This window comes from Xenopus laevis, chromosome 7L, assembly GCF_017654675.1.
Source record: "Xenopus laevis strain J_2021 chromosome 7L, Xenopus_laevis_v10.1, whole genome shotgun sequence".
Taxonomy (NCBI): domain Eukaryota; kingdom Metazoa; phylum Chordata; class Amphibia; order Anura; family Pipidae; genus Xenopus; species Xenopus laevis.
The window spans coordinates 4,197,328-4,224,893 of NC_054383.1; the positions used below are offsets into that span (position 1 = coordinate 4,197,328).

At 41.7% G+C, this 27,566-nt stretch overlaps 1 protein-coding gene across 1 annotated transcript in view; it reads right to left on the minus strand.

Annotated features, from left to right (window-relative positions):
- Positions 1-10,133: 10,133 nt before the first annotated feature.
- Positions 10,134-27,566, minus strand: part of pdzd8.L (PDZ domain containing 8 L homeolog) — a 49,020-nt gene continuing 31,587 nt past the window's right edge. Inside the window, exons 5-6 of the mRNA XM_041570027.1 lie at positions 13,708-13,864; positions 10,134-13,416 (exon numbers count right to left, since the gene is read on the minus strand). Coding sequence (XP_041425961.1) covers positions 11,276-13,416; positions 13,708-13,864 — 2,298 coding nt within the window. The 3' untranslated portion in view covers positions 10,134-11,275. The remainder of the gene's footprint in view (positions 13,417-13,707; positions 13,865-27,566) is intronic.

Consider the following 27,566-nt stretch of genomic DNA (forward strand, 5'->3'; position numbering starts at 1 on the left):
AATTCTGCTGGAGCAGCACTATTAACTGGTTCATTTTGAAAAAATTTTTTTTTCCCATGACAGTATCCCTTTAAGGTTTCCACATTTGGGCCAGTTCAATAACCCGCTCGTAGATATTGAAGTCACATTAATCTATTCATGTTATTGATGAGAGGACCTCAAGGGTGGCCGATTGATGTTCCATGGGCAGAACTTCAGCTCCTCTAGTGTTGAACTATTCCTTGAACATTCAGTCCATTAATGATACATTAAATATGAACATTTCATACGGAGTTGGGAAGACTATAATTTATATTTCGGTTCATTTAACAAAATGGGTCCTTTGACAACAAATTGCTGGAGATTTGCATTACAAGAGCAGAGAAAACGCAAATATTAAACGCTGCTTTGAACCAATGGTAAGACGGCGGCCCAGCGGTTCACTGGCTGCCATATTTACCAACAGAGAGGATTGGACGCCCCGTCTTGGGTGACTTAGAAACAACACACATTGCCAACCGCCTTATCAAGTAACAAGAAGCTTTTCTATAGCTATAAATATGGTTGAAAATCTTTATTTTATGTATTTAATTTTATTACATAATATATTTTTAACTACTGTATCTGTACTGTAAATGTGTATAAATGCATAAAAACTAAATCTTTTTTTTTTATTTTTCTGTTTCGATATTATTGGGGGGAGACCCATTCTGTTGTTCATGGTCCATCTGTGGTCCTTAAAAAGGTTCAGCCTTAAATGTGGCAATTGCCCCGAGTTCTCAGAGCTGAGATCATTAAAGGTGCCCCCAATTTAACATGCTGTGATTTCAGGAATATGCCCCAAATTTAGCTGTTTATGGAAATATCATGAAAACACCAGTCTAGCATCTCAATGTGATTCCCATAGGCATCAATGGTGGGACTGGAGGTCATTTGAGATGTTCTGAGCGTTCACCCCCTTTTTTTTTTATTCCCAAAGAACATGGAAGCTTGTTTTAAATTATTTTGAGACTTATCATCTGCAGAAATGGACTCTATTGTGTCAAAGTGACATAATTTAATGAATCCCCATGAAGAAACACAAAATTAATTGAGGGCATATATATATATATATAACCCCTTCAAGTCAGCATTTTGGCAGCAATTCAAGCCTTGAGTCTGGGTGGATGGAGCTTTCTACAACTGAACACAACCATTGCCCTCCCTCCCATTCCTCTATACAAAACTGCTCATGCTCAGGTTGCACAGGGATCTGAAGGGAACAGACATTTTCAAGTCTAACCACAAATCTATTATATTAAGGTTCTGACTCCAGGCCCAACACAATTAGCATTGTTTTATTTAAACCATTAATTTGTTTTGGCTTTATTCTTGATCTCATTCTCTTGGTGGTATACAACTTCAACCCAAAACTTAAGGTGGCCATTGACACACCGATAATATTGCACAAAACTCATAAAATATCATAAAAATGTTTGTATGCTATTGGGTGCGTATATGGTGGGAGATGAGCCAACCGGTATCAGCAGAAGACTTAGATATCAGTCGGCTTGTCAATCAGGCGCCTCTGAAGGCACCTGAACATCAGCCATTGTTAGTTCTATTGTTTCTATATGTATATCTGACCATTCAGCTCTACACGTGTGTATTGAAACTAATGATCTTTCCTGGAAACCGTTTTTCCAGGAAAGATCGTAATTGTCACGTCTATGGCCACCTTTAGGTTTCCTGCAGACGGTATCTGGTTTGCCCTCAGGATGTCCCTGTATTTCGCTGCATTCTTTACCTTTTCCACACCTTCTGCCGAGAAGAATTCACCATGGGTCAATGTGTTTGTCTATGATGATCACTGTTTGGTCTTCTTCATTCAAGCTTCCGAGTCTCCCATGATCCTTATGGCAAACTGTAGGCAAGATGCCATGTGTGTTTTAGTTAATAGTGGCTTTCTTTTTCGCACCTTCCCATAAAGCCGTGACTGGTGAAGCACTTCTTCCCTTCAGTCTCTGAACCTTCTGAGTTCATAAGCTCCTGGCCTCCTTTACTGGTCTCCTTCTTGGATGCTTGGACACTGTTGGTGGATGGCCTGGTCTTGACATATTTAGAGCTGTGCCCCAATCTTTTAATTAGTTAATGATTGCTATATCCAGGACTGCCATCAGAAATCGCAGGGCCCCATACGATAAAATTTTCTGGGCCCCCTGGGCTGCACCCACTGCAAGCCCCACCTACAGGTCCGCCCCCCACCCCACAGGTCCGCCCCCCACCACACAGTAAAAAAACTAAAAAAATATTGGTGGCTAGGGTTCCCACATGTTAATAAAAAGATATTGGTGGCCAGGGCCCCCATAAAAAAAGCATTTGTGGCCAGGGCCCCCCCATTAAAAAATATTGGTGGCTAGGACCCCACATGAGAAAAAAAAATTGGTGGCCAGGGCCCCCTCCCCCACATTATGAGAAAATTGGTGACCAGGGCCCCTTAAACGTCCATGCCTTCCCGAAGTCAGCAGCTCTAAGAAAGATGGGGGGCCCGGCTAATCAAGTAAGTGTGGCGTGACCTGGCCCCCCTTACCCTCGGGGGCCCCTACAACTCTCCCCCCTGTCCCCCCCTGATGGCTGCCCTGGCTATATCTGTACTCCATCGGATATTCAGGAACGTTCTTATATCCACCTTCTCGTGGAATTGTTTGGGAGGTTCTTCATGGTGGTGTAGTTTATGCCCAGATTATGGCACGTGTTGTAGGTTATGGCATATTTAGAGCTGTGCCCCAATTTTTTAATTGCTTAATGATTGCTATATCTGTACTCCATCAGCTATTCAGAAACGTTCTTATATCCACCTTCTCGTGGAATTGTTTGGGAGGTTCTTCATGATGGTGTAGGTGATGCCCTGACACAAGCCAGAAGTTGCGCCTCTTGCATGTATTTATATCACATACACTTGAAGGCCCTTGACTACACACAGATGGTCCCCATGTAACTAATTATATAACTTTGGGAATGAATTGGCTGTAGGAGTAACTATAGAGGGATGACATTAAAGGGTACGTATTCTCATGCATTCAGTTGTGTTTTTGAACAGTCAATATCTCTTTTCAGAGATCGATTTTCAATTTGACATGAAATCATTTTTCTGTTGAGCAGGGTCAAAAAAACTAAATGTAAATACAGTGATCTCCAACTGCTCCCAATTGCCTCAATTCAATTGCCTTGAATTCCAGGCTTGGGGGCAAGTTTTGGTTGCATAAGAACTAACCAGAGGCTCTGTATGCTGCCAGACCCCATAGGCGCCACCAAATATCCAATCACAGCACTTACTTAGCACCCCCAGGAACATTTTTTCATGTTTGTTTTGCTCACCAGCTCTTTTTTACATCTAAATGTGACTCACTGGTTTAAAAAATAAACTTGGGGATCCCCTCCCCCCCACTGTAAAGGTGCTTGACTGCAGCCGGGGAGTTGCACCTATAAAGACTTCACACTAAGGACAACTAAAAAAAATGGAAACAAGAGTATCATCACCCCATTGTAAGTTTTGAGCAGCTATTTTGCACAAATATGGAGAGGGATACATTTGGCCTCATGATGTCATAGAATCAGGATACTGTATATAAACATTTCTTTTTTTTAAATTTCTTTCAAAGATGTTGCGGCAGGTGCTTGTCTGGATTCAACAGTAACCGTAGGAGGTTGTTTCACATTAGCAAACAAATCAAGCTGTGCAAACAGTGAGACTCGGCCCGGGGAACTGTATTGAGCTCAGCCACAAAAGCAGAGCATTTATCTTCCCACCATATGGGGACACAGAATACTCCATGGTGTTAAAGGGAAAAAATGCTAATTTATCTTACAAGGGCCATATATTGTTAGCAGGAGGTGAAGCTTATTTAAAAAGCCCAGCCCTGGCTAATGAAGGTACTCTATACTCTCTGGCTGTTGCACATTAGCCCAGATGACTCTATGCTAAAGCCTCTCTCCATGGGGCAAATTCACTAAGCGCCGAACGCTAGCGTTACTTCGCTAGCATTTGGCATTTTCGTTACTGCGCAAATTCACTAACGAACGCTGGCGTAGATTCGCTAGTGTTACTTCGCACCCTTACGCCTGGCGAATTATCGCTACGGACGTAACTACGCAAATTCACTAACTTGCGCAGTGTACTGAACGCTACCTTTTACGCTAGACTTCCTTCGCCACCTCAGACCAGGCGAAGCGCAATAGAGTAAATAGGGATTGCTTCAAAAAAAGTCAAAATTATTTCTAAGTCCCAAAAAACGCTGGCGTGTTTTCTACATTATGGGTGATAGGCTGAAAAAGATCGCAACATTTTTTTGGGGCTCCCCTCCTTCCCCCCTACATTTCCTGACTCATGGAACTTACCTAGACAGTGGGCACATGTGTAGGGCAAAATAAACATTTTTATTTGATGTTTTGAAGGTTTTCTAGGCATTTGTAGTGCTGATACGTATTCCTCCATTGAAATTTGAATTTGGCGCCGTATGCAAATTAGCCTTCGCTAGCGTAACTTCGCTTCACTTAGCGAATCAACGCTAGCGCAACTTCGCAACCTTACGCTACCCCTGTGCGCAACTTCGGATTTTAGTGAATTTGCGAAGCGCTGGCGAAACTACGCCTGGCGCAACTACGAATCTTAGTGAATTTGCCCCATGGCTCGGGAGATTGGAGGGTATAAGCCAAATAGAATGTGCCATGGCACACCAACAACCATAAACTGAGGATACAGATCTACCCCCAACAACTACTCTCAAAATATTTCAGAGATAAGGCCAGTAAATGGTAAATAAAGTGGGTATTTATAGGTATAATAAAATAAACACGAGATGAGATCACATCAGTAATAATTTTCTCCAATTTGCGGCTTCGGCAGATTTCCGATTATTATCAGGAAACAAAGTCAGGGACGTGAGCCGCGTTATAAGCCGATGTACCTGAAGCATTTGCCTCCGTGGGCTCTCTCTCTGAATGGGACGCTGCCTCAGGTCTGATGTTTTAAAGGAGCAGTGACACCAAACATTGAAAGCGATTTCAAGAAATTAAATAATAATGTACTAATGGCCTGCACTGGTAAAAAAACAACACTACTATAAGTTTATATAAACAAGATGTGTATCCGTGGGCGCAGTCATTCGAGGCTGAAAAAGGGCTCAGGTTTACATAGCACATAACAGGTAAACTCTGAAGAATACGATGGGATTTTACAGAACTTTTCTGTTATCTGCTCTGTAACCTGGGCCATCCCTCCCATTTCAGCCTTGAATGGCTGCCTCCATAGATACAAAGCAGATCATTTATATAAGCTGTAGTCGATAGCTATGCAGCATACACACCCGTTTTTATTAGGGCATAAGTATCATATTGCAATTGCTTTACAACACTTTTTTTTTTTGGTGTTACTTTTCCTTTAAGAGAGTCAGGTGATTTAAGTAAACCCCTAATTAAAAAAAAAAAACCCTACCTACATAGACCCCCCTCCCCCCTCAGCCTAGCTGCTACCCCGGCAAATGCCCCTAACTTTTTACTTACCCCTCGGTGCAGATTCACGGCATCGGAGTTCACGGCCGCCATCTTCTTCTGTCTTCATCGGGAAGTATCGGCGCATGCGCAATTTTCAGGTTATTGTCAACTGCACATGCGCCCACATTCGCGAAGATTGCCGAAGCGCCAGAAGAAGACCCGATGAAGACTGAAGAAGATGCCGCCCGTGAACTTCGATGCTGTGAATCTGCACCGAGGGGTAAGTAAAAAGTTAGGGGCATTTGCCCAGGGTAGCAGCTAGGCTGGGGGGGGGAAGGTCTATGTAGGGTAGGGTTTTGTTTTTTTTAATAAGGGTTTACTTCTCCTTTAAGGTGGCTATACACAGGCAGATTTAAGCTGCCAATCCAGGTCCTTTAGACCGATTGGGCAATTTATCTGACCATGTACAGGACCCTCCAAAAGGCCTCCCTGAACAATATCTGGCTAAAAATCGTCCAGATCTCGATTGGAGATCCTTGATTTCTCTCTTGGATTGATGACCACATTGGTTCATTAAAAAAACATGAAACCTTAAGGATACTCCACGGGCGATTTTACTTGCAATACCTTCCGTTCCGACGCGATGAGACTAATTGCAGGCATCACGTCGGATGCACCGAATCGAATGTAAGTAACACAAATGTTGCACGTAGAAGCTGATCCGACACGACTGATGGATAAAAACATCGGATAAAAAGCAGCATTTTCATCCGACAGTCGTGTCATATGAAATCAGCTTTGACATTGGTATTACTTGCATTAGATCTGGCGTATCCAAATCGAATGCAAAGCGCATGTATAAAACGTATGGAGCCAGTTAAAGCCATGGAGAAAAGTTCAAACACACCACATTGTATAGAAATGAGCACCCGGTCTGTCCTGCAATGCTCTTTATTGAAGCTATTTACAAGAAAGTTACATTTCCAATGATATTAATTGTTTCCAGTCAAACACCCAGTTCAGTTTGGCCGGCGACGCACCACCGCCCGCATCTCCTCCTCATAAAAGGTGAATCCATGAACAGACACATAAGCGTTATTTTATCCCTATTGTATATAAAAAATATTGCCCTACATTTATTCTGTACAAAAAGAGACACGTGAAACTTTAGCAGCATCAAAATAACTGCAGATTATATTCGGAGCCAGTGGGCAAAAACATGGAGCAAAATAAATACACAGAAGGGAGAGGAGGAAGGGGCGAGCCTTGTCCAATCACAGCAGCTTCCTAATTTGCAGTCCATGGAATGTACCACCTAGCAGGCAGATATGGGTACAGCTGGTTTGGAAGACAAATGTTAGAGACAGCGGGTAGCAAAATGTTTTCTTCTGCCCCACCCCTCGTATATATTTCTGGATATAAAAGAAAACCATCGGTAGTCACAGCACGTAGCATTGGTTTTTTTGCTGCAGGAATGAGAAAAGTTAGCAAGACAGGCAATGTCCTTCCCTCAGTATCACAGTGACGACTCCTTTGGGCACTTTCAGTCACACCCAAATGTGCAATGTACAAAGGAACCATAGCAGAACCAGGCCCGGACTGGCAATCTGTGGGTTCTGGCAAATGCCAGAGGGGCTGCTATAAGGTGCCATAGAAAGTCAGTATTTAGTGGGCTGGTGGGGGTTGTTTGGGCCTCTATGTGGGCTGATTGGGCCTCTGTGTACCTGAAATGCCAGGGCCTATTTTAATTCTCAGTCCGGACCTGGCAGAAACCAATGGTTAAGATGATCAGTTATCCACAAAATCAATATATTGGATTTAATTGAAACAATGGAGTCATTAATGGTCTGAAAACAAGACTTAGTGGAGTCTTTGAGTTGGCCAGAATGCAGCTGACCAATTAGAGTGGTTAGTAGGGATGCACTACTTTAGGATTCGCCCCAAATCCTTTGTGAAAGATTTGGCAGAATAGGAAGCCAAATCCAAATATATGCAAATTATGGAAACGAGGAGGAAAGAGAACCGCATGTGGTAAGAAAATTTTTGACATCCTTTTTTGTGTGATGAAAAGTCACGTGATTTGGTTTCGGCACTTGGATTTGGCCGAATCCTGCTGAAAAAGGCAGAATCGAAACCCAAACCAAATCCTGGAACCGGTGCATCCCTAGTGATTACCAAAAGATCTGCCTCTACAACTTACTTTGAAGGCCATGGCACAAGGCTGGAGGGGATGGAATAAATGCCGACCTTCAATTTTACTTCCACTTCAACCAAAATATCACCCTGGCCACATTTCATACAGGTCAATGAAGAGAAGTCATCCATATTTCATCAAAATGCTATTGAAAGAATGGGATTAACTATAAGGGATGCACTGGATCCACTATTTTGGTTTGGCCGAACCCCCGAATCTTTTGCAAAAGATTTGGCCAAATACTGAACCAAATCCAAATTAGGGGTGGGAAAAACATTTTTTACTTTCTTGTTTTGTGACAAAAAGTCACGCAATTTGCTTCCCCGTCCCTAATTTGCATATGCAAATTAGGAATCGCATTCGGTTTGGCCGGGCAGAAGGATTCAGCCGAATCCTACTGAAAAAGGCCAAATCCTGGATTCGGTGCATTCTTTCGGTGCAAACGTTGAAATATTTACATTGTTAACAATGGCAAAAAGCTTGTCAAAACTAGAGCCCTTCCCGAAATGTCACTTTACAAATAGGGCTCCTTATGTGTCCCTGTTAAAACATTTGGCTCTGTAACTGACAAGCCTGGGGGAGATGATAAATGGGATTTGGTCACTATCAATTTATGTCTGTGGATGAACTTCTACATCAAGGAAACAATGGCTAATGTTGCCAAGGACCAATTGTGAGCCAATGGGGCCGGGTGGCCCCCAAAAATCCCCCCCATTAAATCAAATGTCCCAAAAACCAGCACACAGGGAAACAGTTGAATAATTCATAAATGGCCATGATATTTACCATTTTTGCCAGTTTTATTAGAAGGATCTTAAAGGGATTCCGTCATGATTTTTATGGTTTACTTATAAATTATACTGTTAACATTGTAAATAATTTATTCTACCATATAAAATGTTATTCTTGAACCAACAAATTAATTTTTTTAGCTGTAATATTGGTCTGGAGGCGCCATCTCAGTGCATTGTGCCTGATCCTGAGCTTTGAGAAGGAGCCAGCACTTCAGGATGGAACTGCTTTGAGACACCTATTGTTTCTCCCCTTCCCACTGTATTTTACCACAACCTGGGTCGTACTCCAGAGCAACTAGTGGTAGACACGCATAGCACCCAAGCAGATAAAACCTGGGTTTTTCCTGCTTAGGTGCTATTCTCGTGTCTACCATTACATGGGTCTAGGGAGAACCAAGCAATGGAAAACAAATCCTTCAGCAGAGGTGCCTGCTGTTATCTGATTAATTGCCCATTGTTCTGTTGATAGGCTGCTGATGGGCTGCTAGGGAGGGAAGGGAGGGGTGATATCAATCCAACTTGCAGTGTAGCAGTAAAGAGTGACTGAAGTTTATCAGAGCACAAGTCACATGAGCGAAGGGCACCTGGGAAACTGACAATATGTCTAGCCCCATGTCAAATTTCAGAATAAAGTATAAAATAATCAGTTTTCTCTTTTAAAATACATATTTCAGTGCAGAATCTGCTGGAGCAGCACTATTAACTGCAGAAAAAAAACATGTCTTCCTGTGACAGTATCCCTTTAAGGTCAAGCATCTTGTCTTCTTGACCTGTTTTGCCCAATCAGAAAAGTCAAGGTGAAAGAAACACGTAGATGTTGAGCTGCTTTCCCTGCATGTTGCACACCTTAGATATTATTTTATTATTTGGGTGACAGCACTCTACCTGTTGCACTTGGTCACCCCTGGTGGTGAAGTCTTTAAAGGAGAAGGAAAGCTACGGAGGCATATTATTGCCAATAGATTAGCTGCAATATTGCAAGCTAGAATGCTATATTTATTCTGTAGAATGTTTTACCATACCTGAGTAAAAAGCTCTAGAAACTCTCTGTTTAGGATAGGAGCTGCAGTATTAACATGGTGTGACATCACTTCCTGCCTGAGTCTCTCCCTGCTCTGGGCTCAGATTACAGTAGAGAAGGGAGGGGTGGGGGGAGAGGAGCAAACTGAGCATGCTCTTGCCCAGGGCAATGAGGTTTAAGCCGAAGGCAGGAAGTCTGATACAGAAGCCCATGAGTACACAATAGAAGGAAAGAAATGTGCTGTTTCTTTTGACAGAGGACTCAGAGCAGCACTACTTTGGGGGTTTACTGGTATATTTAGATGGACCTTTCTGATAAGGCTTACTTAGTTTTAACCTTTCCTTCTCCTTTAAGGGCCAATATACAACAAAATTCAGGACAAGGCCAGTAAACAGCACTTAGGGCTTAAAGGTAAAAGCAAAAACCATGGACTGTTGGTGCTTCCAGTAGAACCTTCATTTTGCATTTCAGTTTTTTTAACATAGTGGTTGTTTTGTACTGGTGGTCTTCTAGTTCTACTATGGTGACTCCCATTCCTATGTTTGTATATACCACAAAAGGTATGCACTGGGCTCACACAAACTCCATTCATCTCCATACTGTTTCAGGCAGGAGCAGAAATGGAAAACCGTTCCTACTGAAAAACATGGCTGCATTTCCCTTTTAGTCGGGCGTTCTTGCAGTTACTGGCAATTACAAAATATCACTGCATCTTAATTTTTATAAAAAGGAGAAAAAACACAGAAAAGACAACAACAACAACAAAAAAAAAAGAAGAAGCATAAATTCAATTTCTAAAGTAAACATTTGGCAGTTAAAAGACAGACAGCAGTACACACATATAGGGTTAGATCCATCCAACATTACTGGTCCCATTACTGGGAGTTGGGGCATGTGCAGCGACGCTACTCTGGGGTGAGCCTTGTGCAAATCAACATCCACATGTCACAATATGGACTAAATGGTCTTAAAAGGTAAAAATTAATCTTAAAATTAACATTTAGAAAAACTGATTATATCAATGGGAAACACTGTGCGTGTAATACAGGACACCTAGAGACATAATTAGGGAGAACTTTATGTTGCCTCTAGTCTTACTCTCTTCTCTGTAGACAAGTAGACAGGATTCCATTTTGGAATCTTGCAACCTCCGAGTGTTTGTAGGTTATAACTCTCATGGGTGCCGAGGGCCCCTGATATTATCCATACTAGGGGTCTGGAATCCCTTCTTACACATCATAAAGATGTGGAGATCTATCCCTTGTTGCCATTGTTTACATTCACATTATATTTTTGAACACAAAACAAATCTTTGGTCTCTTTAGATTAGTATTAAAAGGAAATGAAAGCCCCTAGTCTATCAATAAAATCTATTTTATAGTGGTATAGAGGGTGCCATAAAATAGTGTAGTGCCTTTCTACGGCCATTGTTGCTGAACCTCTTGATATAATAAAATAAAACACAAAGATACCCATTAGAAAAAAAAAACACAACAGTGCATGGCAAGGAGAGGTGAAAGGATGGTGGATGGGACAGAAGGTAGTAAATATCCAGTGTGGATTTACATGCTAACCGTTAAACCCCATTTAGGAGTCTCTTTCCAGTTGGCGGACTCCAGAGTTCGAGACCAGGGAGCCAAGAGAAACGTATAAAATTCAATGAGAATCATGAAGGTCCCATTCTAGTAGTGAAAGCATTGTGATATAGTTCTAGCTTCAGACAACTGAAGGGACTACGTGATATATCTTTATTAAGTGCAAATAATGAGTAAGCTCTAACAAAGTGGTTAGAACTCCCAGAGAACATGTAGTGTCCTACTCAGCTTCAAGGGAACCAGGAACCTTGTCCTCCGGAGATATGCAGCCGAGGCTTTCGCTTTCTGGTTGGCCTATATCATTTTCCTCCTCGTCATTATGGTCAGCCTCTACGGCCACGATGGGCTCTTCTTCGCATTTAGCGTTTTTCCGGGGTTGGGCTAGGGAAGAGTTTTCCAAGGATTCGATATCCTCGATGCCAGCTCTATAGTGAATCATGAGCAATGTAAGAGCCTGAAGTCTCTCGCTGGATTTAGACAAGGCGGCACATAGGAGAGCTTTTCGTCGTGCCTCGGTGGCGTCTTTCTCTTCCTTCACTAGGGAGTTGTTGTGCTCCAGCTCTTGGTCAATTTCATTCTGTAGTTTATCCAACATGAACTCCAGCTTCTGTATCCTTTCGTCGGTCGGTAACCCTCTGTAGAGATCACGGCCAATCTCCTTCACTGCAATAAACACGCTATCATCCAACCCACCTTCTCTACGGACTAATTTCCCACTGCTACCAGATGCTCTTTTTGAAGGGCTGCCAGACCCACATGTCTCTGTGTCACTACTTTCATTGTCTGAAGTATTTGGGGTGTGCTTGGGCGACGGCTCCACCAAATCCGAACCGAGCTCAGGCTGCCGTAGCTTTGTAGCCTGCCGTAGGTTCAACAGGCGGGAACTAGTGTTTATAATGTGCCTGGTAATGCCCGTAGTTCTATTTCCAAAAGATTTCGCTTCGGGGTCAGCTCTTTTTTCAGTAGCGACACAGTAAGGATTTTCGTTCAAGCATTTTTCCTGACATTTTTTGTGACACACGTAGCCACAGGTCATACACTGGGAAGCGGCCTTGGTCCACACTTTCCTTTTACAGTAATCGCACAAGGTGGAGTTCTGAAACTGCGTGTCTTGGAAGTTGTGTTTGGATTCTGCGAACAGCATCAGGGGTACCGGAAGCTCTTCTTTCTGAAGCGAGGAACCGTCATCCTGAAAGCCGACGTCCCGATCTCGTTCCAACAACATGCTCGAAGTCTCAGACTCGCCCTCCATCAGATATTTGAAATTTAAAGTGACGTCCCCGTAGCAATATTTTTCATTGAAACCCTTGTGCATGCTTAGATTTCTTAATGCAGTTCTGCTAACGGAGGCTCTAGGTTCAGTGGGGTTTAGCTTAAAACTGGTTAGGTACTCCAGGGAGGCGGTGGCAAGGCACTCTAAGGCTACGTCTTCTAGTCGGATACTAATGTGCCCCACGCAGCAGAGACTACCCGTTTTAAACGAGTCTCTACACCACAGGGCAACATTCAGATACTGGTGATAATTCTCAACATCAAATATACAAGATGACCTTGTCCAACGCCCTTGTTTGTTCCTGTACAATATCTCCTGCGATTCCCAGACGTGCTGATCATCAACACTGTCTTTTGTGCTGCAGGAACTTTCCGATATTTTATCCTTTGCAATATCTGGTTTAACAGAACTGGGTTTCTGCACAGCAGCTTCATCTACCACCTCTGTATTTTTTGCATTTTTCTCTGGTTGTTTATCTCCATTTGAAGATGGTGGGGGTGGTCTTTCAGGTTTCTCTAAAACGGCCTCTCCCGTCTCCAAAGCACTGGGATTTTCACATGAAGTCAACGTAAGCTTCACTTGAGGCCTTGGCGGGACTGGTGGCTTGTTGGCAGGAGAAGACCTGTTTTGCTGTGTGGAGTCTTGGGATTCTGGAGGGGCAGCTTTATTTATTTTGGGTTGGGTCTTCAAAGGTGTTTGACTTGGCAAATTCAACTTTCGGTTTAGAATAGGGGATACGGACCCTAAGGGTTTTGTACAAAGCGTTGCCGCTGTACGTTTAGGACTTGGAGATACAAAAACAGAATCCTCTTTGGTCTCTCCGGGTGGCTTGATCTCACAGGTGATATCCTCAAACTCTGAATCCAACTCTTTGTTTTCCGGATCCACGATGAAGCCGACTGCGTCCTCTTCGAAGTTTTGGGGAAAGGCAGAGGCAGTAAATGCAGGGTCTTCCAGCTGCCCAAGGTTCTCCGGCAAACTGCCAGTGTGCTGCTTCTGACCAGCAGGCCTCTCGTAAAACACAAGGGTTCTGTCTCCGGCTTGCTTGATGAGCTTCGATGCTTGAATAGAGGATGTTACTTTTATACCTAAAAATGGGCGAAGAACAGAAAAACAAAACAAAGGACGATGTAAAAGATGTAAGAACTGTATTCTATTAATAATTAAAAGGAAACTACTGCAAAGCTTTTTTAATGATTTGCTACATTTTTTATTTCTATCATTTATCCTTTTGTTGCTAGGGGGTAAGTGGCATCAGAATTTGATTGGTAGTCTAATACTAAAAACCAACCAGAGGTTTAAATGATCAACGAACTGCATCAAGATGCCCTAAACACAGCCCTACTGGACGACTGAACAACCCAAACTATCCCCCCTACCTCCTATGGCAATAAGACGATCTCCTTTCTTCAGATCCACAGCGGCAGCCGGAGAATTTGGGGTCACTGATTCAACACAGACATGTCCCGTGTCTCCGTCCCTTGCTTGACCCAGCATTAATCCGAAGCTCAGGGAATTCCCTTTAATCAACTCAACCTTTAATTAAACAAAGAAAAAGTATTTTTAATATAACAAATTGCAACATATCAAGAGTATTTCTAATCATATAAACAAAAATCAAACAACTGCTAACTAAACCTATGGTCACAGAACCCATCAGTGACTTCTAATGTCCTTATCATTTACAGTAGGGGGTACATTATCCCTTATAATACATGAGTGATACTCAGAGTTCCCTGTATAACTCATCCTGCAGCCTTGTGTCTTTATATGGTCACAGAACAACCCCTCAGTGACTTCTAATATCCTTATCATTTACAGTAGGGGGTACATTATCCCTTATAATACATGAGTGATACTCAGAGTTCCCTGTATAACTCAGCCTGCAGCCTTGTGCCTTTATATGGTCACAGAACAACCCCTCAGTGACTTCTAATATCCTTATCATTTACAGTAGGGGGTACATTATCCCTTATAATACATGAGTGATACTCAGAGTTCCCTGTATAACTCAGCCTGCAGCCCTGTACCTATATATGGTCACAGAACAACCCCTCAGTGACTTCTAATATCCTTATCATTTATAGTAGGGGGTACATTATCCCTTATAATACATGAGTGATACTCAGAGTTCCCTGTATAACTCAGCCTGCAGCCTTGTGCCTTTATATGGTCACAGAACAACCCCTCAGTGACTTCTAATATCCTTATCATTTACAGTAGGGGGTACATTATCCCTTATAATACATGAGTGATACTCAGAGTTCCCTGTATAACTCAGCCTGCAGCCTTGTGTCTTTATATGGTCACAGAACAACCCCTCAGTGACTTCTAATATCCTTATCATTTACAGTAGGGGGTACATTATCCCTTATAATACATGAGTGATACTCAGAGTTCCCTGTATAACTCAGCCTGCAGCCTTGTGTCTTTATATGGTCACAGAACAACCCCTCAGTGACTTCTAATATCCTTATCATTTACAGTAGGGGGTACATTATCCCTTATAATACATGAGTGATACTCAGAGTTCCCTGTATAACTCAGCCTGCAGCCTTGTGTCTTTATATGGTCACAGAACAACCCCTCAGTGACTTCTAATATCCTTATCATTTACAGTAGGGGGTACATTATCCCTTATAATACATGAGTGATACTCAGAGTTCCCTGTATAACTCAGCCTGCAGCCTTGTGCCTTTATATGGTCACAGAACAACCCCTCAGTGACTTCTAATATCCTTATCATTTACAGTAGGGGGTACATTATCCACAATATAATTCACAGTTCTCACACTTAGCCTGCTCCTCCACTTTTTTTTCCCTTGGGGAAAAATAAACACATATGAAAGGGGAACTGAGCAGCAGTTAAAGTGACAGTACGCGGATCATCCCATATACAGGGAGAGAGTCGATGCCTTTGGCCAATGGATCATGCAGACAGAGTGAAGTGGCGGTACCCATGATAGACTTGTAACGGCTGAATGATTACTGGTTGGCTGACAGGGTGCAGGGAAGCAGAAGGAAAGGGTGGGGGGTAACAATGGCTAGTGTGCAGGGCAGAAGCAGAGGAGACCATGATTGGTAGAATGGAGACATATATGAGAAGTAGTCATATACATTTAGACGGCAGAGCCCATGGGCACCACTATTTATAGTCTCAGTGCCTGACTAAATGAACCAAACAACATGACAGGCTATAGAATCTGCATGAGGTTTGTGACACGAAGTAACATATATGCAGATTATAGAATATAAACTCTCTCTTTAAAGGGGAACTATCGCAAAAATTAAAATGATATGCTTCAGCATACAGAAATAAAAAACTTTGTAAATATAAACAAATTAAATATTCTGCATCGTTTTTGAAATAATCAAGTTTATCTTCACTATTCCTCTCTCAGCATCTGTTTCTCTTCATTCTCTCTTCATGCAGCAGTTGGGTGTCAGATATTCACTGACAGTTAGATCCAATATATCTTATAGGGGGGCTCCTTTCCTAGCAGATGAATTAGAGGTCACTCAAATAACTGTTTCCAGTACAAACAAAATCTAACAAAATAACTGCCTTTGCACAAATCCTGCATGTAGAGAGACATGATGTCTGGTGAGTTTAATAGAGTGAGCTCTAATACATCTTCTAGGCAAAAGGAGCCCCCCTATAAGATATATTGGATCTAACTGTCAGTGAATATCTGACACCCAACTTCTGCATGAAGAGAGAATGAAGAGAAACAGATGCTGAGAGAGGAATAGTGAAGATAAACTTGATTATTTCAGAAACAATGCTGAATATAGAATTGATTGTATTTCAGTATGCTAAAGCTTATATTACATTTTCATTTTTGCGATAGTTCCCCTTTAAAGCAAGAACGCATAGTCAATTATTTTGGAAAATACTAATAATAATACTACCACCTAAAGAACGGTTGTGACCCTATTCCATTAACCCTTCCCAGTGTGCTACACCCATACACAGAGACGCACAACGGCCGGGTACAAGAGGCCACGACTCAGCCCATAGAATTCCCAATATTAAAGACACAAATCATCTGTCGGACCAAGAATCTCACAGCAGCTTCCAGCCGGATGCCTTCATTCTGCTCCGTTGGCTTTAGGTGAATGGACTCCTGACAGACGGACTGACCAGTGACTGAAGGCTAAACACAGAGTAGCGACTGGGCCGGAAGAAATACGAGCGCACGTCAATCTGATAAAATTGCCTTTCCGTGAGGCGTTTCCTGTAATTAGAATAATAAGAACCCAGACAGAAGCGGCAGCTGACATGAGCAGGGGCCGAGTGCAAGCGAGTGATCTAGAGATAAGGCAACTGGGTTAGGGCAACTGTCATACACAGTCCATTCATATGAAACAATATGGAAGGACTTGGAAGAACTCACAACTGCCCAGAGGTGACTGCCCTGGACACAAGAGTGCAGAGGAAAAGACCCCATAAGATTTATTAGGGGCAGCCTAATCTGCGGCATCATCTACTTGTGAAGCATTGCCCTTAATTGTGGCTGCAGATCTAATGAAGTCATTCGCTGGCGATCCAACCACACAATATTCTCCACTTTAAAAGGGGATCACACCAAATGCCCCACAAATGGTTAACCCTATTTTCCAACCAGATTACCCAAGGACCCCCAGACTGAAGCCTAGATCACTTATCCTTAAAGGAGAAGGAAAGCTACCGAAGCAGTTTATTGCAAATAGAATAACCACACTAGTGCAAGCTATAATACTATAATACACAAAAGCCATGAATATCCTGTAAATTATATCCTTATAAACGGTGAGTAGTGATGTCATTTCTGTCACATGACTTACTAAAATTTGTGTATTATAATAAATAAAGTACCCCAGTTGTAAAATATGAGGATATTAGAAGTTACCTCGGAGTTCCATGACCTGTATAAAAACACTCGGCCTTCGGCCTCGTGTTTTTATATGGTCATGAAACTCCTCGGTAACTAATAATATCCTTATATTTTACAAGAGGGGGTACTTTATTCACTATATATTTATTCTGTAGAATGCTTTACCATACCTGAGTAATCAGCTCTAGAAGCTCTCTGTTTACCTAGGATAGTAGCCGATATATTAGCTTGGTGTGACATCACTTCCTGCCTGAGTATCTCCCTGCTCTGGGCTCAGATTACAGCAGGGAGGGGAGAGGGAGAGAGGAGCAAACTGAGCATGCTCAAGCCCTAGCCCTGGAGGTTTAAGCTGAAAACAGGAAGTCTGATACAGAAGCCCATGAGTACACAATAGAAGGAAAGAAATGTGCTGTTACTTTTGACAGAGGACTCAGAGCAGCATTACTTTGAGGCTTTACTGGTGTAATTATATAGATCTTTCTGATAAAGCTTACTTACTTTTAGCCTTTTACTTCTCCTTTAAAGGGGTGGTTCACCTTTAACTTAACATTTAGTATGTTATAGAATTACCAATTCTAAGTAACTTTTTACTTGGTCCTCATTTTTTCTTTTTTTTTATAGTTTAACTATTTGTCTTCTTCTTCCGACTCTTTCAAATGGGGGGGTCACCGACCCCGACTAAAAAAACAAATGCTTTGTAAGGCTACTATGCTACTTTTTTTTTTATTACTCTTCAGGCCTCTTGTACATATTCCAATGTCTTATTCAAATCAATGCATGGTTGCTAGGGTAATTTGGACCATTTTGGTAAAATAACAAACTGGAGAGCTGCTGAATAAAAAGCTAAATAAGTCAAAAACCACAAATAATAAAAAATGAAAACCAATTGCAAATTGTCTCAGAATATCACTCTCTACATCATACTAACAGTTAATTTAAAGATGAACAACCCCTTTAAGAGAGGCACTGAAGTAGTGTACATAAGAAAGGGAGCAGCACTGAAAAAAAAAATCATAGGATTCTATACATTTAAGGCATTGTTCACCTTTAACTGTTAGTATGATGCAGAGAGTGATATTCTGAGACAATTTGCAATTTGTTTTCAATTTTTATTATTTGACTTGTTTAGCCTTTTTTTCAGAAGCTCTCCAGTTTGCAATTTCAGCCATCTGGATGCTAGGGTCCAAATTCCCCTAGCAACCATGCACTGATTTGAATAAGAGACTGGAATATGAATAGGAGAGGCCTGAATAGAAAGAGGAGTAATAAAAAGTAGCAATAACAATAAATGTGTAGCCTTACAGAGCATTTGTTATTTTTTAGATGGGGTCAGTGACCCCCATTTGAAAGCTGGAAAGAGTCAGAATAAGAAGGCAAATAATTCCAAAACAATAAGAAAGAAAAAATAAAGCCCAATCGATAAGTTGGTTATAATTAGCCTTTCTATAAAATACTAAAAAGTAAACGTGATCCACCCCTTTAATGGAGTCCAGCCTGTGGCCCTGAAGCAGCACCCCTTTAACAGCACCCCTTTAATACCGTTTGGCACCCAAGGGATGGAGGGAGTAGAGAGGCTGCCGGGTGCAGGTTGTGTGTATAAATTCCAGGGTAAACAAGGTCCTCATCACAACAGGAGAAGCGCTAAACAGCAAATCAATAGAACTGAAGCAAAAGGAGGAAAATATTGTATAAAGCCGAGCAGGCGAGACAAGAAGGCAATTAACGCTTGATTGTGAGCTTGTTGCTGCACACGGGGCGACACCTGTACAATTACAGAGAGAAATATCAGACAGGGCAGAAGAGGCTGCGTATATTGATATATAATCAGAGTGTTCTGTTCCAAATTATCTCTCATAAATAAGTGCTCAGCTCTGGGACTCAGAAGAGAAGCCTCTTGATCACACACACAAGTCTGGAGTCACAAAATAAAGCCCGAACATTCCCAATAGATAAAGGGGAGACCCAACTAACCCTTTCAGTGCAGAGACTTCTATTTGCTATGATGAGCTAGTAATATATACAATGTATACAGTGCAGGGACAGTGCTGGGGGAGTAGTAACTACAAGTAACTATAAAGGAGTTGCCAGCAAACTGGAGCTCACACATGAGTCGGCTCTTTACTTATATCCCAAACTGACCCATAGACTGAGCCACCAGACAAAATCAACTCATTGTCCCATGCACCTCCCAATTTATTAACCCTGTTCTCCAACCACATTACCCCAGGCTACATTCAGGCCAATCCATTAAGCTTTCCATGGATTGATACACAAAGTTATCACTTTTCTTAGTTTGTTGGAGAATAACCAGGAAATTTATTGGAGGATAAATATTGCTGTCTTAAAAAGAGGTGGCCTGGTTAAAGGGGTTGTTCACCTTTAAAGGACAAGCCAAGTGTAAAAGAGAATAAGGCTAGAAATGCTGTATTTTGTATACTAAACATAAACATGAACTTACTGCACCACAAGCCTAATCAAACAAATGATTTATGCTTTCAAAGTTGGCCACAGGGGGTCACCATCTTGTAACTTTGTTAAACATCTTTGCAAGACCAAGACTGTGCACATGCTCAGTGTGATCTGGGCTGCTTAGGGGTCGTCATAAATGATCAATACAGGACAAGCTTGAGTTCTGCACGGCTGGGAAGTAAGGCTGGGGCTCCCCCTGCTGTTCATAAGTATGATTGTTTCCCTGCAGAGCAGTTAGGGACCGTCTGACAATTCCTATCCACAGCAGTAAATGAAGGGAGAATTTCACTACATACAGTCAGGTTTCTTATAAAAACGATTCACATTTTTTAATTAAAGTATATTGGAGATAGATTTATTTTTCATCAAAGAAATTAAAAATGGGATTTTATTTTTTTGCCTTTACATGTCCTTTAAATTAACTTTTAACGTGATGTAGAGAGGGATATTCTGAGACAATTTGCAATTTAACAATGTTTTATTATTTGTGTTTGAGTTATTTAGCTTTTTATTCAGCAGCTCTCCAGTTTGTAATTTCAGCCATCTGGTTGCTAGGGCCCTACCCCAGCAACCATGTATGGATTTGAATTAGAGGCTGGAATATGAATAGGAGAGGCCTGGATAGAAAGATGAGGAATACAAAGTAGCAATAACAATACATTTGTAGCCTTAGGGTAAGGGCTCACCTGGAGATTCGGGGAGATTTAGTCGTCCGGCGACTAATCGCCTCTTCTTTGGGGGCGACTGATCTCCCCGAACTGCTTCCCTGTTTCTTCTGCCTGCTTCAATGAAAAATCGCCTGCAGCAATGCACTTGCGCCCCTTCGATTTCTGAAGTCGCACAAAGTTTCCTCGTGAGGAACAGGGTTGAAAAATTTGGGAGGTGCACGGGACAATCAGTTGAATTTGTCTCGTGAGGAAACTTCGGAAAACGAAGCACCGCGAGTGCATTGCTGCAAGCGATTTTTCATTGAAGCAAGCGGAAGACACTGACTTCAGCAGGCCTGAGATGCTGGATTTTTGGATTTCCATTCTCGGGGTATAATAAATACTGAAAAAATTTAGGGATGCACCGAATACAGGATTCTGGCAGGATTCGGATTCAGCCTAAACCTTCTGCCAGGCCGAACTGAATCCTAATTTGCATATGCAAATAAGGGACAGGAGGGAAATCGCATGACTTTTTGTCACAAAACAAGGAAGTAAAAACGTTTTCCCCTTTCCACCCCTAATTTGCATATGCAATAAGGATTTGGTTCCGTATTCGGCCAAATCTTTCACGAAGGATTCGGGGGTTCGGCCGAATCCAAAATAGTGGATTCGTTGCATCCCTAGAAAAAATTTTTTTTTCTCCCCCAGATTTTATAGTAAAAAAAAAAAACTATAATTTTTTGAGTTTGTACGAGGGAGGTAATTAGGTTTCCAGGAAAGAAAGCAGAATTTGAGGAAGAGAAAGCTGAAGTACCAACAGGAGCCGGATCTGCAATGTAATTACCCTTCTCTAGGAAACGTCACCCCCCCCCCCCGTGCCTCACAAATCGAGGGACACAAAAGCAATCGAGTTTCTTTCTTGCCAAATGGCAGGGCTCAAATTGCCTGTATCGGAGGACGCGCACATGTTTATGAAAACAAAACATTTAAACCATTATGACGAACTGCGGAGACATTTGGAATAATGAAAAAAAAAAAAAACGTAATAACGGCAGTTAAATAAAGGGAAGGGTGACAGTTGCAGTCAGCAGGCAGTCGGCATTGAAGGTGCAGGATAATGTGCAGGGCTGGAGACGTGACTTCTCCTCGATGAGACCCATTTAGTTTTACACAAGTGTGCTTAAATATAGACACCCGTTCAGTCTTTATTAGAGCTCTATGTGCCATTTTGCCACACTCCCATTCCAAACATAATGATCTGTATCTGCAGCCTGAGCTTCATAGGAGAGATTAGATTATTATTATTATTATCCAGTATTTATATTGCACTCAAGGAAAGCTTGCTGGGTACTTACTGTATACAGATACATATATGCAGTGGTGTAACCATACCTCCCAACATTTTGGAAATAAAAAGAGGGACAAAAAAAGGTGGACAATGTATTGACCACGCCCATTTTTTGTGGCCACACCCCCTAATTTACCATGTTCATTTTACAAAATTTGGCAGGTTATGAAAGTTTTTATTTTCCAGTTATTACAGTTTTGCTAATGAAGATGAATTGCCCTTTAAGCTGAGTCTAACTTTTCCCAAGGGACCTGTTATCTGATATTGTTACAATTACTTATTTGCTTATCTCAAAATTATTACAAAAGTATCTTATATACTGCCAAAAGCCAATTACGTTAGAAACGTGGTTTCTTTTTCTGGCTGTTCAATGCAGCGAAAATCTGGACTTTTCAGTACAAATGAGGGACTGCGGGTTGAGCCGTCAAAAAACGGGACAGTTGGGAGGTAATGGTGTAACTAGATATTACAGGGCCCAGCAGCAAATTATTTTTCAGTATCCTAAAATGTCTAGAGACTGATCTGTTTTACCAATATTTATTTAAATTGTATATGCAGGAGGGCCTTGTAGGACCCCTATACCTCCTGGACCCTCCTGCAGCTGCAGGGTCTGCTTCCTCTGTAGTTACACCCCTGTATGTACATCTGAAAGAAACAACATTAATGCCATTGATCCTTTTTCTCCAGGTGGTTAAACTACAGCTCTACACATCCCAGCAGCTGAGCCCAGTATAGTAGCACGGATCAGAGGGGCTACTGTAGGCCAGTGTTTTATATTGGGCATGTGGCTACTTCCAGGGCCTCTGACTTGAAGGCAACACCCATTCATGTTAAAGGGGATCTCAAATCATAATGAAAGGCAATAGGATTCCATGTCATTTTTGCAATACACATGAATGAAAGAAGACATCTATGGAGCATTTTATCCTGCTTTACTGGATAATGGGTCTTTCCGGAAATTGGATCTTCGTACCGTAAAGGGGTTGCTTTAAGTTAACTTTCTGTATGTTATAGAAGCAACTTTGGGTCTGCATTATTTATAGCTTTTGAATTATTTGCCCTTTTCTTTTGACTCTTTCCAGCTTTCAAATGGGGTCACTGACCCTATCTAAAAACAAATGCTCTGTTAGGACAAAGACACACGCTGCTATTCAGGGAGATCAGTTGCAACAAATCTCTTCTTAGGGGCAACTAATCTCCCCAAACCTCCTTTCTCTGCTTTAGGGTAAGGCCAGACGAGGAGATTCGGGGAGATTTTGTCGCCTGGCGACTTATCGCCACGTCTTTTGCGCGACTATCGATGCGTTTTCAATAGTCGCCCAAAGTTAGGCGACTATTGAAAACGCATCGCTGCATGTGCATTATCGCAGGCGATTTTGCGCTGTAGCCTATGGGGAAAAGACGCTGAGGCAGTTCGGGGAGATAGTCGCGCAAAAGACGTGGCGATAAGTCGCCAGGCGACAAAATCTCCCGAATCTCCTCGTCTGGCCTTACCCTAACCGTTGGCGGGATGGCTCTTGGAGCGCTTGTTTCGTTTTCCCAAGTTGCCTCACGAGGAAACTTCAGGCAAACTTCGAAAAAAAGAAGCGCTCCGAGAACCATAATATATATCATGTATCATATAGCAATAATATCCTCTTCTTTGGGGCGACTAATCTCCCCGAACTGCCTTTCCCTGCCTTCTCGCCGACTACAATCTAAATCGCCGGCGGGAAGGCAGTTCGGGGAGATTAGTTGCCCCAAAGAAGAGGAAATTTGTTGCCGGGCGACTAATCTCCCAGAATCTCAGCGTGTATCTCTGCCCTTAGGCTACAAATATATTGTTATTGCTACTTTTTAAGTTAAGACCCATTATTCCAAAACCCCAGATCCCGAGCATTCTGGATAACTGGTCCCTGTACTACAGATTTGCTAAAGCAACAGTCTGGAATATCAGTTTAACTCCAGAATGCTATAAAATATATTGTTATTGCTACTTTTTATTCCTCATCTTTCTATTCAGGCCTCTTCTATTCATATTCCAGTCTCTCATTCAAATCAATGTATGGTTGCTAGGGGAATTTGGACCCTAGCAACCAGATGGCTGAAATCACAAACTGGAGAGCTGCTGAATAAAAATCTAAATAACTCAAAAGCCACAAATAATAACAAATACAAACCAATTGCAAATTGCCTCAGAATATCCCTCTCTGCATCATACTAACAGTTTATTTAAAGGTGAACAAACCCTTTAAGCGTAAATGGTATTGAAAGCAATGTTTGTCTCGGTTTTTAAAATACAGACCCAGAGAACAGAAAAGCAAAGAAACAGAAATCAGTTCCCCTCCAGGTCTGTTGTTTCAGCGCTGGAGAGAATATAAACAGCCAGAGACGCCGCTTGCAGCAGCAATTCTATTTGCAAATAGAAACCGGTGAAAAGACGCAATGAATAGATATTTGGAAGTGGCTTAGAACAATATGTTCATTCATTATGTAAAAATTGTTGCAGGCTGGAGATTCCCTTTAATTACTCAAGATTGGACAGAGCGGATACAGCGCTGCACATTTAAAGAGACACAGCTTGAAATGTAACTGTAATTATTTCCCAATGATGAAAGCCACTAGAGCGTGCTTGCTGTGCTACTATCAGGGCAGCGAGATATCAGGCAAGGAATAAGTAGTTAAATTAGACTGAAGGCTTGTTCCCAGAAGGAAGTCCTAGACTAGAATACCATATGTCACATCAATTTGCTTATGGTTATAGGGCAGGAGTCGCTCGCAGCCAGCGCAGCAGTGAGGCCGCGTCACATCCACTTACATGTTATTTCCAAGGCATTCGCCCGGGGGATGATCTTTATATTATTACATCAGTCGCCCATAAACACATGGGTATCGGCAATGAAACGTACAATATTTAACCCAATTCCTCATCATTAGATTAGGTTAGGAACCACAATGTTGCTTAAAGGACAACTAACCCCTAAAAAAGAATGTGGCTAAAAATGTCATATTGACACTTATTGCACGAGGCTAAAGTTTCAGCTTGTCAATAGCAGCAATGATCCAGGACTTCAAACTTGTCACAGGGGGTCACCATCTTGGAAAGTGTCTGTGACACTCACATGCTCAGTGGGCTCTGATTGGCTGTTGAGAAGCTAAGCTTAGGGCTCGTCACTAATTATCCAGCAGAAAATGAGCTTCCCTGGCTGTAATATAAGCTGATGCTACAGGTTTGCTGATTATTCAATTCTGATGCTAATTGCACTGGTTTCTGTACTGCCATGTAGTAATTATGTGTATTAATTACTAATCAGCCTTATATTGTGACATTTCTATTCTATGTGTACTGTATATTGTGAGTGGCTCCCTAAGCTCAGTAAGTGACAGCAGCACAGAGCATGTGCAGTGAATCAGCAGAAAAGAAGATGGGGAGCTACTGGGGCATCTTTGGAGACACAGATCTTTACTGCTAAAGGGCTGCGGTTGCCTTGGGCTGGTACATTTCTTCTTTAATTAGGCTTTACTTCTCCTTTAAGTAGACTCCTACTGTATGAGTAAAGGTCTTTCGTAGGCTATGAGTGTTTGGATAGAGATCTCACCTAGGCTTAAAATGAATAGATATTACCTAGACTCTGAATAAATGAATGCAAGTCTTACTCAGCTTATACTGAATGAACAGGTTAGGTTAGGTTTTAGTTCTCCTTTATGGATTTGGTTTGACTAGGTCCTGCAGCAGGTTGGGTACCCACAAAAAAAAAATCGGGCACCCTACGGAATGAGGGGAAGACTTTCAGATGATGGTATAGTCATGGGTTTGCGGAGTTGCGGGTCTCATCTAAATTTCTAGTCTTAAGTAATATTGTCTACATTTTACTCCGTTTAAAGTTTTACAAAACTTGTTTCCGTCCTGTCCACTTTTGATGATGTCACTTCCGATTTGCAGCACCATCACTTCCTGTTTGATCAAAGTGGGTAAATATGCGGGTTGTGGTTCGGGTCGCAGGTTGCGGGTTTGGGTCTTAGAAATTGGTTCCGCGCAGGACTCTAAGCTACGAGCATTCGCTGAATGGAAATCCTGCTTAAAAAGGCCAAATACCAAATCCTGGATTTGTGCACCACAAACACACACCTAAGACAACCCAAACTGCCATAAAGTGCATCTAAATAAATATACGTATAGGCAAAGCACAGCTACACATAATAAAGTAGATTTTAATTCTGGTCATTTGCATTAAAGGAACCAGGCATAATGTCAATTGACAATATTCTCATTTACGGCCACTCCAAAATTCGTGTTTGATGGTGGTTTTTGTATAATGCTTTTTCTTTAAATAAACTTTTTTTTTTTAAAGGAGAAAGTTGCTATAAATATTGTACAGTTGTGTGCTTCTGTACCAGCCCAAGGCAACCACAGCCCTTTAGCAGTAAAGATCTGTGTCTCCAAAGATGCCCCAGTAGCTCCCCATCTTCTTTTCTGCTGATTCACTGCACATGCTCTGTGCTGCTGTCACTTACTGAGCTTAGGGACCCACTCACAATATACAGTACACATAGAATAGAAATGTCACAATATAAGGCTGAATGGAAATCCTGCTTAAACGGATAGTCATGGGAAAAATTTTTTCAGTTAATAGTGTTGCTCCAGCAGAATTCTGCGCTGAAATCCATTTCTCAAAAGAGCAAACAGATTTTTTTATATTCAATTTTGAAATCTGACATGGGGCTAGACATATTGTCAATTTCCCAGCTGCCCCAAGTCATGTGACCTGTGCTTTGATAAACTTCAATCACTCTTTACTGCTGTACTGCAAGTTGGAGTGATATCACCCCTCCCTTCCCCCCCCCCCCCAGCAGCCTAACAACAGAACAATGGGAAGGTAACCAGATAGCAGCTCCCTAACACAAGATAACAGCTGCCTGGTAGATCTAAGAACAACACTCAATAGTAAAAACCCATGTCCCACTGAGACACATTCAGTTACATTCAGAAGGAAAAACAGCAGCCTGCCAGAAAGCATTTCTCTCCTAAAGTGCAGGCACAAGTCACATGACCAGGGGCAGCTGGGAAATTGACAAAATGTCTAGCCCCATGTCAGATTTGCAAAACTGAATATTAAAAAAATCTGTTTGCTCTTTTGAGAAATGGATTTCAGTGCAGAATTCTGCTGGAGCAGCACTATTAACTGATGTGTTTTGAAAAAAAACATGTTTTCCGATGACAGGATCCCTTTAAAAAGGCCAAATACCGAATCCTGGATTCGTGCATCACTACCACAAACACACACCTAATACAACCCAAACTGCCATAAAGTGCATCTAAATAAATATATATACGTTTAGGTAAAGCACAGCTACACATAAAAAAAAAAAAAAAAAAAAAAAAAAGATTTTAATTCTGGTCATTTGCATTAAAGGATGACAATATTCTCATTTACAGTCACTCCATTCTGTTCAATCCTAACAACAGTGATATCCTCCTTCCCAACACAACTGCACGACAATATCTCAATGTGCAAAAGTGTGGGCTGCACAGGGAATATAAATTGAAGGCGGCTGTTTATTCTACTTCAATGGGGACCATAGAACGGGCGCATATAAAAATGCAGGTTGTTATGGAGACGCATCGTTTTACCCCCTTTTGATCTCGCCGAAATTTCCAATAATCTTTTTGTTCTCTGTGCTAAATAATAAGCGTCTCATTGATCTACAGAGCAATAAACCCACAGACTTCCCGACCGCATCATCACTAGGCCGGAATTCACTTTTATTAGTAATAAAAAAAAAAAAAGAAAAAAAGATAAGAAGTAGAGTAAGATAAGAGTAGAACAAATAGAGATAGCAGCTTCCGTCATCCAACAGAATTGTGATCACAAAATAAACCAAATGTTCACGCAGGGAGACTTTTTATCAATTGA